Here is a 12,935-nt window from a genome sequence, read left to right on the forward strand (position 1 = left end):
TGCTTCAAGAAAATAGAAGTGTTAGTAACACTTTCCAACTCATTTTACAAAGTCAATAGTATCCTTATCAAGCTAGACAAAAACATTGTAAAAAAAATACTACAGAATGCCTTACAATCATAAATGTATAAATCCTCAACAAAATACTAGCAAATTAAATCTAGTAATATATTAAAAACAAAATATATTATGGCTAAGTGGCATTTAAAATGGGAATAGAAGGTGAGCTCTACCTCTTGATAGAAGTCTGATTATTAATGAAAAACCACCAATGTAAATCAGCATATAAACAAAGTAAAGAAGAAAAGTTATGATCATTTCAACAGTTGCAGAGAAAGTATCTGACCAAAGTCAACTTGCATCAATGACAAAAATCCTCAGCAAAAGTGAAGAAATAGAAGGAAAATTTATTTAACCTGAAAAAGCATCTACCAAAAAACTTGCAGTTGATATAATTCATGGTGAAAGACTGAACGCTTTCTCCCTAAAGTTAAGAACAGGGCAAGGACATGCACTGTCATCACTTCTATTTAATATTGTCCTTGCCAGTGTGATAAGGCAAAAAATAAGGAAAGGAAGAAATGAAAAGGTCTCTATTCACAGATTAAAAGGTTGTAAAAGTTCCTAGAAGTAATAAGTTTACAAATGTTGCAAGGGATAAGGTCAATATACTTTTAAATGAATTGTGTTTTAATTCTATAAAATCAATGAATAACTGGAAATTTTAAAAGTAGTATCATTTACAATAGCATCAAATATCAAATAAGTAGCAAATCCAGCAACAATATATAAATCTAGCAAAATATTTGCAAGATCTGCATGATGAAAACTACAAAACATCAAAAAAATAAAGAAGACCTGCGTAAATAGAGAGGTACACTGTATTCATAGATTGGAAGACTCAGTATTAAGTCTCAAGATTAACAAACTGATTCTTCCTCCAAACTGATCTACATATAGAATACAATTTAAATAAAAATTCTAGCAGGACATTTTGCAAAAATCATAATCTGATTCTAAAACTTATATGGAAATGCAAAGCATTTAGAGGTGTCAACACAATTTTGAAAAATAACTACAGAGTTGGAGAACACATACTATATAATCTCAGGGCTTACCACAAAGCTGCAGCAATCAAACATTTTGGTATTGGCATAGATCAGTGGACAGTTTATATATCTAGCAGTAGACCCACCCACATAAATTTGGGTCTAATGAATTTTGACAAAGTTGCAAGAAAATCCATGTGGAAAGCATAATCTTTTCAACAAATAGTGCTGGAATGACTGGACGTACATATGCAAAAGAACAAACTTTGTACCATATTTACAAAAATTAACTTAAAACAGACCACAGACCTATATGAAAAACCTAATTATAAAATTTCTAGAAGAAAATCTTCATGCACTTGGGTGAGGTAGATACATCTTAGATGTACTTGGGTGAGGTAAATACATCTTCGGTGTATTTGGTAAATGCACCAAAGACATAATCCATAGATGAAAACAAGTGATAAATGGGACCGCGTCAAAATGGAAAATTGCTCTTTAAAAGGCCCTATAAAGAAAATAAATACACAAGCCACAGATTGGGAGAAAATATCTGCAAAACATACTTTAAAAAGGATTTGAGGGCTTCCCTGGTGGCGCAGTGGTTGAGAGTCCGCCTGCCAATGCAGGAGACACAGGTTCGTGCCCCAGTCTGGGAAGATCCCACATGCCACGGAGCGGCTAGGCCCATGAGCCATGGCCACTGAGCCTGTGCTCCGCAACAGGAGAGGCCACAACAGTGAGAGGCCTGCGTACCGCAAAAAAAAAAAAAAAAAAAAAAAAGGACTTGAATCCAAAACATATAATAAACTCTCAAAATCTCAGTAACTAGAAAAAAAGCAACTCAATAATAAAACTAGGCAAAAAATGTGAATAAACACTTCCTTCACCAATGAAGACATACAGATGGCAAATAAACACATGAAAAGTATAATTACGCATTAGAGAAATGACAAGCTAAACCACAATGAGATATTACATCCTACTAGAATGAAAAGTTTTAAAAAAAATTGATAATACCAAGAAGTACTGACAAGGATGCACAGCCATCTAAAACTCTCTCATATTTTTGGCAGGAATACAAAATGATAAATCCACTATGTTGGGTTATTAGACAAACAGTCTGGCAGTTTCTTATGAAGTCCAACATACATTTACCATACCACCTGGCAGTTCCAGTCCTAGGTATTTACCCAAGTAAAATAAAACTTACTTCACACAGAAATCTATACAAATGTTTACAGTGCCTTTATTCCTAATCACTCATAACTGGAAACAACCCAAATGCCCTTCAACTTGTGAATAGATAAAAATCAGTGGTATATCCACACAATCGGATACTACTCAGCAACAGAAATGAGCTACTGAGATACACAAGATGGATGAACCTCAAATACATTATGTTAAATGAAAGAATCCAGACTCAAAAAGCTACATACTGTGTTTCCATATATGACATTCTGGAAAAGTAGTTGCCAAGGGCTAAGAGTGGGAGAAGGTGTTGACTTCAATGAACACAAATGAATTTTGGAGGGTGATAGAACAGTTCTATTTCTCAATTGTAGTGGTGGTTATGCAACTGCATACATCTGTCAACATTCACCAAATGTGAATGTCTGTCAACAAAGAGGTCAATTTTACTACATACATATAGTTCAGTAAAAAAGTTGCTAAAAATTTAACTTTTCAAAAATATATTCAAGATATAATTTCAGGAATGACCACTGAGAGTCCAGAAATAGAATGTACAAATCCCACACCAACAGAAGTATATAGATCAAGAAACAAACAAGGGGGAAAAAAAATCTGTTTTTAGAAAGGCAAAAAGAAAACAAAAAATCACACAAAGAATAGAATCAAAAAGTAGGATGGCAACCAGACAAAAATATCAATAATTTCAATAGAGGTAAGGCAATTGGTCTGAACCCACACATTCAAATAAAGTCAGACTGGATTGAAAACAAAGACCAGTTATATACTTTTTGTAAGAGACACACCTAAGCGTAAGTACACAGAAAGGATGAAAGTAAACAAAGGAAAAAAGATGTATTATACAAACATTAACCAAAAGAAAACTTGCATAGCTATAATATGAGACAAAAAAGACTGTAAGATGAAAACCCTAACAGGAGGCTCATGACCTAATATCAGGTTCAATTTACCAGAAGTTATAGCAATATATAGGCATAGTTGGTATACCTAATAAAATAAACTCAAAGGCTATAAGCAAAAGCTGACTGAACTACATGGGGAAATGAACAAATTCAGCATTTAAATGGAAATTTTAGCATATACACCTTAATTATTAAAAGAGCAAACAGTCAAAAATTTATAAAGATACAGAAAATACGAGGAACACAGCTAACAAATTTGATCTAATGGAGAAACATATAGATCTGTACCTAACAATTAGAGAAACAATACTCTTTTCAGATGTAGTAAAACATTTATAAAAATTGATCACATACTAGCCCATAGAGCAGGAATCAGCAAATGTAAAAGACCTGGTTCATACAGGTTACCCTAACTGCCTATAATGCAATTAAGTTTAAAGTTAACAATAAAGAAAGGTAAATTTAAAATCACAAGTACATGGAAATTTTAAATACCTGATGAGTCAAAGAAGATATGATAACCTATATTAATAATACTTAGGCAAAAATGATGAGAATATTTCATATCAAAATCATGGGATGCCAAATAAATTTATAGTCTTGCCAAAAAAATTTATGGTCTTAACTGCTTATATTTATTTGAAAATAAGGAAATCTAAATATGAATAAGCCATATATCCAACTTAAAAACAGAAAAAAGGAAAGGAACTATAATAAATCCAAACAAAACAGAATAAAGAAAAACAGAAACAAACCAGTTTTTAAAAAATAAAAGCCAATATTGACTCACTGAAAAGAACATAACTGATAAATCTCTGGGGAGACTAAATCAGAAAAAAAGATAGAAAGCACAAATAATCTTACTAATGAAGAAGGGGGTAATATAAACAAAAGAGTCTAAAAATATATCAAGAGAATATTATGAGCATTTTTATGCAAATTTGAAAACTTTAAAAAGCTGAAAAATTCCAATATTACAGATATAGTCCAAAAAAACTGACTCATCAGCAATTAGAAAGACTCAATGATTCTTATAACTACAAATACATTGAGGTGATAGTTCCACCAGGCAATGGCAGTTTTATAGTCTTGTTCCACCAAAATTTCAAGGAACAGATTAATTCAATATTATACAAACTCTTTGAGAAAACTGAGTAAGAACAGTAAGAACACATGTCTATCTTATTCATGAACATACATGAAAAATTCCTTTAAAAAGTTATTGTGAAAGGCAGTCCGTCAGGGTCCCTGTGCTTCCCCCACTTCATTCTTTGTGAGTGCAACAGATTCTGAGACTTATCTGTCTCTTGATACTGAGCAGTTTCTATAGCTAGTTAAATAGGGAACTAAACAGGTCAAGGCAACCAGAGCAATACTTCCATATAACTCTTTGTATCCCTGGAGAAGCAGGATTAGTTGTTTTGTTTTGTTTTTTTTGCAGCTAGCTACAATATTTGATGCTTGCTTGAAAAGTGCTGCACCTTTGGACTTAGATTACTCAGTTGCAATGCAAACTCTTTGTGTATACAGCATGTGTCTGGGTCCACCTTGTTGCTTGAGTGATAGATAACGTTCTTTGTCTCTGACCCAAGAGTCTCATGTCTTCTACCATTATCCATGAAGCAATAATTGGCTAACTTATTAGCTTGTAATAGGGTAAAATCTCAGAGCCTTAACAGTTCTTGACAAACACTATCAAAATAAATCCAGCAGTGTATAAAAGCACCAAGTTGGGTTTACCTCAGGAATGCAAGTGTGGTTTAAAGGGGCAGGTTGGGGGACGCTTACATATAATTTACCACTTCAATATATGAAATGAGAAAATAATGTAATCATCTCAATAGATGAAGAAAAGCATTTAATAAAATTCAGCACCCGAATAAGGATCAGCAAAGTAGAAACAGAAGGAAACTTCTAGAACCTAAAAACTTTTTACCAAAAATATAGAGCAAATATTCTTAATGGAAAAATATTAGAAACATTTCCTTTAAAATTGTGATTAGAAGCATGCCCAGTATTAATGCTTCTATTCAATACTGTATTAAACATGCCAGTACATTACAACAAGGAAAAGAAATTATAAGAATTTGAAAGGAACAAAGTCTTTATCAGCAGATGAAATCATTATCTGCATACAATACCTAAAGAACTTGTAGACAAACTTTTAGGAAGAATGAGAATTTAGGCAAGAAGGCTTACTATAAGATCTTTGTTCTTTGTAATGGTAATTCGTATACCCAACAGCAAACAGGCAGAAAAAGCAACTTTAAAAAGACATGGTTTGTAAGAGGAACAAAAAAACTTATAAAGTATCTAGAAACAAATCTACAAAAGATATGCCTGAACGGTGTGCAGAAAGTTATAAAATTTTATTCAAAGACATTAAATAAGATCTAAATAAATGGGGAGAATGCACGAATTCATGGATAGGAAGACTCAATATAATTAACATGTCAATTTTTCTTAAATTGATCCAGACATTCAATGCAGTTCCAAAGTCCCAACAGCATTTTTTGTGAAACTTAACAAGCTATTTCTTATGTATGAGGAAGATTCAAGGCACCCAAACTGCCAAGACATTGCAAAAGTAAAATGTAAAGGGACTTCCCAAAAGAGGTATCAAATCTTAATATAAAGCCATAGTAACAATTATGACAATGTAGTAATCAGTGCAAGGTTAGACAAACTGACTACTGGGTATAGAGAATGGAGATCCCAAAACAGGCCTACTACACATTGTTGATATATGAGAGAGGTGACTTTGCTGATCAGTGGGAAAAGGGAAAACTAGTCACTAAATGATGTTGAGACAACTGGTTATTCACAAGGAAAAGACAAAATGAGATCCCTCCCAAAATTAGACCTCTCATGCCATATTAAAAAATCAACTCCAAATGAATGAAAGAATTAACTATGAAAAGCAAAACTTTACAACAACTTTTTTGCTTTGGCGGTTTTTTTTTTGTGGTACGCGGGCCTCTCACTGCTGTGGCCCCTCCCGCTGCGGGGCACAGGCTCCGGACGCGCAGGCCCAGCGGCCATGGCTCACGGGCCCAGCCGCTCCGCGGCATGTGGGATCTTCCCAGACCAGGGCACGAACCCGTGTCCCCTGCATCGGCAGGCGGACTCTCAACCACTGAGCCACCAGGGAAGCCCTATAACAACTTTTAAGAGATAATATAGAAAAACTATCTATGACTGGGGTAGGGCAGGATTTCTTTAATAAAACATAAGATGCACTAGTCACAAAAGAAAAGAATTTTAGATCAACTACAATAAAAAAATCAAATCTATTCATTAAACAATACCAACAAAGAAAACAGAAAGAAAAGCCAGAGTGGAAGAAGACACTTACAATACAAAATAGACAAAAGTTAAAAATTCCAAGTGAAAATAAGCAAAAGATATCAATAGCAATTTCAGAGAAGAAACGTGGCCAATACATATATGAAAAGATTCTCAGTTTTATTATCAATTAGGAAAATGTAAATTAAGAGTAGGACTAGAAACTGTTTCAGACTTAATAACTGGCAAAATTTTAAAAATCTGACAATACTAAGTACGTGTTGGGAAGAAGACAGAAAAATGGCAACTGTACTACTTTCGGGAGTATATTTTAGTACAGCTACTTTGTAAAATATGATGGCATTATCTAATAAAGCTAAGAATGTATAAGCTTCTTTCCATAACCCAACAATTCCATTCCTACGAACTCTATCAGGAGACATGCACAAGAATGTTCATGGCTACATTGCTTATAGTAGTCAAAAAAAGGTGGAAACAATCTAAATATCTATAGTAGAATGAATTACAGCATATTCATATAACAGAATACAACACAGCAATGAAACAGATTAACTACAATTACACGCATGCATGAATGTATGAATGGTAAATACATAAAGTCAAATAAAACCAAGTCACAGAAAATTACATTCAGTAGGATTCCATTTATATAAAGGTTAAAACACCCTTAACAGATACATATATAAGCTCAGTATCTGGCACATAGTATGTGTTCATCAATACCTGTTGGATGACCGAAAGAAAACTAACAGAATTTAGGACAGTAATAACCTCTGGGAGAAGTGATGAAGATGTAATCAAGAAAAGGCACACAGGAAACTTAAAAGATACAGGGGATCTACACCAACAAGGTTTCATTGTGCCTATTTCCCAATAATCTCATCAACAGTTATTTTATCAAATTTTTGGAATTCATCCAATCTGATAGGTAAAAATTGAGTATAGTTTCAATTTGCATTGTTATTATTATATAAGGTTGATCAACTTTATAATTTTAGAGCCATTTGTAAATCCTCTTATATGAATTATTAATATGCTCTCTAATAGACTGTCTTTTATTTACTGATTTCCAGAAGCTCATTATATAATACAGAAGAAAGTACTCTGCCTCCTATATGAGTGGCAATCGGATTTTTAAATGCATTTTTTAAAAAGGGACTGAGAACGTTAGATAATGGGTGTGTAGTTATTTATTATTTTCTTTAAAATGTTACTCTTTGTATATTATGATATATTTCATGAATTAAAAAGTTTACATAGTAAAAGAATCTTCAACTGCCATGGTCCATTGTATTTTAAGGGAGATAAGTAATTCTTAGAAGGAAGCTAGAAATCTTCACAATTATTGAAGTTCTAAAGTTTTTATTATTTGGGGACATCAATGTTTAATGCCTGAGGACAACTGTTTGGTCCATATGTCAGAGAAACTATTGCTTTATACGTTAGGACATGAATTCTAAATTATTTCAAAATAACTATATAAGAATTGCTTTCACTTACACCTTTTCTTCCATAAAACTAATACAGTTTGGATTTTTCTTTTAAGTGACTTACAACATTTCCAACCTCCTGGACTGGCCATGTTTGTAGTTTTTAAATTGGCCTTCTTATCCTAACTCTTCAAATACCCTACCCACCACACATACTCCTCAAGTCTCAAAATAGCATTTCTAAAACTTAACTTGTTGAGCCAGGATGATCAAATTCATTATCAAAATTTCAGTATCTATGTTTCAGAGGAAGACAGGAAATGGAAGAAAGGCACTCCTTTTTCTAGTTTCAAGACAAAATGGAATCTTAGAGGCAATCCATTTTCATTGTTTCTTTTAAATATATCACAGTGCTATTCTAAGTGCTCCATTCTACTCCCTCCCCCCTTTTTTTGGACACAAAGTACCACTATGTGGTTATTAAAACTGATTAAGAAATTATTTCAAGTTCTACCTTCCTAAGAATATAAAGCTACCATTCACTGGGAACATTTTATTCCTTCAGTTCCTTCATAAAATCAATCCTGTTTTTACCACCTTAAAGTTTTGAAAGAAGGCAGGGAGGGCTCTGGCTTTCTTTCATTTCCAAAAGGTCTCTGCTCTTCTGTACTGATCACCTGAACATAAAATAGCACTGCCAGAAAAACAGATTCTCACAGAACAGGAAGGGCTGCACATAGGTATTTATATTGAATTTAAATTGAAGTTTAATGAAAAGGAATTTATCCAGAGGCACGGACAAAGCTAAGTTACAGCTGGTAAAGCAGAGCTGGTGCCTGATTTGAAAGTCTAAAGTGAGATTTTAACAAATGTGAATCATCAGTAGACAAGGGACACTAGAATCAAAGTCCAATCAAAGACAGTAGTTTGGAAGACTAACATTTTAACTAGTAAAACAGCATGAAGAACCCAGGAGATAAAGGATATTCAGAAAGATTCATTCAGTTGATACCAAGCATAAATTTTCTGAGAACATGTCTCTATATGAGATAACATGGAATAGAGTTATGAAACAGTAAGATATATAATATTTGCTTTTCCAGGAATGTTATGTGGTATGAAGGGTAAGTCCAACTGGGTTCAATACCAAGGTATTCATTTGTCATTGACATGCTCTCCATCAAGATTAGGAGGAGGAAAACAGCTGTTCTGATTGATGTTGAAAGTAAGAAACAATGGTTATCCTTGGAGACAAAAAATATACAATTTATTATAATCAGTATGAAAAGTGTGAATTCTGAAATCTAAGATTATAAAAAATGACAACCATTCCATACTTTTTAATAGGAACGAACAGACCTGCCCCCATTCCAACTCTAGCTGGATGGCTGTTTCAGCTACATTTACAAGAATAAGAGTTAGCACATAGAGAATAAGGTGTAATGTTCCAACAGTTAAATTTCAAATGCCTTGGGTTAATCCTCAAGAAAATACTTTAGATAAAAAGTATTCCCGCGGGCTTCCCTGGTGGCATAGTGGTTGAGAGTCCACCTGCCGATGCAGGGGACATGGGTTCGTGCCCCGTTCCGGGAAGATCCCACATGCCGCGGAGCGGCTGGGCCCGTGAGCCATGGCTGCTGGGCCTGCGCGTCCAGAGCCTGTGCTCCACAACGGGAGAGGCCACAGCAGTGAGAGGCCCGTGTAATGCAAAAAAAAAAAAAAAAAAAAAAAAAAAGTATTCCCCGTATGTCTACTTCATACATGATAAAAAGCATCAGTAAATTCCTACAAAGAACCTAAAATCACAAGAGTTAGACCATTCATATAATTATCCAACTTACGAAGGGTTAACTGTTTAAGGAAGCCTAACACCACTTTTGTCATTTCAACAAATAATGTCAGCAATCTTACCACTCTTAATTCAAGCTTCTTTCTTAATGCTCCATTATATGACTTAAGCAAACACAAACAGAACACGTTCATGAGACTCAGTAGTCTTTGAAGAAGGAAAATACAACATATGAAAGTGTATATTTTATGTGTTTGATTAATGTTCACTCCTCAGTAGCACAGAAAATGTTTAACCAATAGAGTAAATCTGTATTTAGTCCTCTGCATTCAAAATAAACCCTTCTTCTTATTCTATGCTATAAGAGAAAAATATACAAATCTCAGTATTTATGTGATTTGAGTATGACTTTCATTCCAAACTGAGACGATATCATCAGAGGAACATGCATTTTGGATTAATACACTATTTACAATAACTCCACTTATTAGATATAGCTCATTTTTACTGTAATGTTTTCCCTCTTATAAACCTAATATGCCAATGCTATCTACTCTATCAAAACCAGACATTCTGGCTGAGGTTAAAATTTATTATGTTACATCATTGTTTTTAAATTTTTTTTTAAATGGGAAAAAAACTACAGTGCTAAGTGTTAATTTAAACTATCTCCTCTAAGAAATTTCAGTAAAATATAAAAACAAAACAAAACAAAAAAACCCAAAATTTCCCCCATACAAGTTTGTTAAAATGATGGCAGCTTGTTGAAATCATGAAGCTCAATTTGAGAAGAACCACTTTTCTTTCAAGAGTAATGTATAGTTACATTCTCGAAATTATACTAAAACCTGGCCTAATTGTAACCAAAATGGTCTTTAAAAGGCTAAGAAAGCCTCAATCCTGAGTGCTAATGCTATCATTTTTTAAAAATCACTCACCTTTCAAACCTAGAGTTTGTAGCTGGAAGAGCCGACCAAGTTCATAAGGCAAAACCCGTAACAGATTGTTATTTAAAAGCAATTCCCTGTTTTTTAAAAAAAAACAACACAAAAACTGTTTTAGTTTAATATATCAAACTTTATTAATACCTACAGTCGTTGTTCTTAACCTGCCTATTAACATAACATGAGTGATGTCTACATTCAGGGTATATTTCTCTACATTCATCCAAAAATGTTATAACTGCCACAATTATTAACAGTGTTTCTATGATTTACTCATTCGCTAGCACAGATTAAAGTTAAAGGTATAGGAACTGTATGTCATTCTCAGGCTAAATATGCTCCCTTTTCTCTCTCATCCAAAATGCCTCTCAGATGCAAATCAGAGTGACACATATTTTATGTACCCAAAGGCAGCAGATATCCTTGAACCTAGTCTCATTCATAGAAAAAAGTAATCTTTTTAAAATAAACTTCAGGATTTAACTATAGTAGCCAATTCCCTGTATCAATTTTTATAACAATACAGCTATTATCACTTCAAGATACAACAATCATTGACACAGAATATAAACATTAAAAATAAAGCATAGGATAGTATAAATAGGATAGCACAGGTAAGATCTGATTTATGATTGTGAAATTTGGGGCAGACTACAGAAAAAATAAACAGCCCTTGTAATTAATTAATGACCAAAAGGTATAAAATAAATGACTAAAAAGTATAAAAAACAACAAAAACACAGAGTAAGGGGATGTCAAAGAACAAGATTTTTAAATGATATTAAATATTTAATTTTCAACATGTGATAGCAATTTTTTAACATTCCTATTCAGCAGATAAGGTAGAAAAGCAATCCTTGTTTTCATCGGGAACATTTATACAAGGTCTCAAGATTCCTATAAAATTTTCTCTTATGAAGAAATTCTTAAAGAATCCTGAAAGACTAGAAATAAATCCATTTATTATCAGGTTTTAAGATTTCCTTAAGGAGTTGTAATATATAAGCATACCTTGCCTTATAAAATAGATATGATCCTAAAAGCTTTACTTATAAGCAAATCATTTTCCTAATTATTTCTCATTAGTCTAGACTAGTCTAGCCCCAATTAATTCTGATGAGATTTGTCACTTGAGTGTAAAGCGAGACTTAGGTGTTTTAGCGCTATCCCACCTCAAGTCTGTCCAAAGAAACTGCTAATACAAGCACATTTCTAGAGCCAGAAACCTCCAAATTTAAAGGAAGAAAGGAAAAGAAGCATTCAATGGAGCCCAACTCAAGCACTCTGCTTAGACAATTTATATCATTTAACCTTCACATACATATGGAAATCCTACTGTAAGATGAGTAACCTCCCATAATATTCTTATTTGGTAAATTTAGAATTTTATACAGTGAGTCACATTTATATTTCCTCACCTGAGAGACACCATGTTTCCTAGTTCTGCTGGTAAACTTCTGAGTTTATTGGATGACAGATCCAGGTAAACCAGATTATGAAGCTTGGCAATATCAGGTGGAATGCGACTAAGGTAATTGTCATTTAGGTGCAGTGCTGTCAAGTGTGTCAATGACCAAAGTGATGTACTTAAGCTCCGCACTCTACCTAAAAGGCAAAATATTGATGCATTAAACTTCTAGGCCCAAGACAAAGACTGAACTACAAGGACTAAAAAGTGGGAGAAGAGCCCGCAAAGACATACAGATATTGTGACTCTGGCATTTTAACTGTGTATTTAATGCTACTTGATTGCTTCCAAACACACCTGGTCCTTCTTTAATTTCATGCCACTTTTCCCTGACAACCATTCTTTCTCATGAATCTACCATGTATTAAACAAGATGTGGCACACTGAGGAGACCCGTGGAGTCAGGGTGATCACATGGTCTCCAGGAGAAAGCATGGGGCTGAATTGAGCTTTTGCAGTAGAACAGTCCTGAATTTTTTCTCTTTAAGTTATGATCCTCACAAAAGCACTTCTCACATACTTCGTGAAAATTAATAGTGCAAGGTTTATCTATATCTAGGGCCTGAATTAGTCTACAAACTTTAAATAGACAGGAGTAATTGCTATGATTTAGAACCAACCTTAGATTAGCCACCGGGAAAACCATTTTACTCCCAAAGGAGACATCTTCCCCAGCCTTCTCATATTTCAATTATACATTAATAACTCTGGTTTAAGATTTTGCATTTAACTGCAACATACTCAAGGAAATAGTCACTCATTAAGCTTTACCTATCAGTCAACATCTGACAGCTATGGTAGAACATGTACTGGAAAAAGACGACTGGGTTCACAG

At 33.8% G+C, this 12,935-nt stretch overlaps 1 protein-coding gene across 7 annotated transcripts in view; it reads right to left on the reverse strand.

Moving 5' to 3' along the window:
- CNOT6L (CCR4-NOT transcription complex subunit 6 like) overlaps positions 1 to 12,935 on the reverse strand; it is a 130,103-nt gene that overhangs the window by 63,672 nt on the left and 53,496 nt on the right. For all 7 annotated transcript variants that reach the window (XM_060113653.1, XM_060113617.1, XM_060113634.1 and 4 more), the window contains 2 exons: positions 12,051 to 12,237; positions 10,627 to 10,712 (listed from right to left, as the gene is read on the reverse strand). In XM_060113653.1, coding sequence (XP_059969636.1) covers positions 10,627 to 10,712; positions 12,051 to 12,237 — 273 coding nt within the window. The remainder of the gene's footprint in view (positions 1 to 10,626; positions 10,713 to 12,050; positions 12,238 to 12,935) is intronic.

Source organism: Mesoplodon densirostris, chromosome 1 (assembly GCF_025265405.1).
Source record: "Mesoplodon densirostris isolate mMesDen1 chromosome 1, mMesDen1 primary haplotype, whole genome shotgun sequence".
Classification (NCBI taxonomy): Eukaryota; Metazoa; Chordata; class Mammalia; order Artiodactyla; family Ziphiidae; genus Mesoplodon; species Mesoplodon densirostris.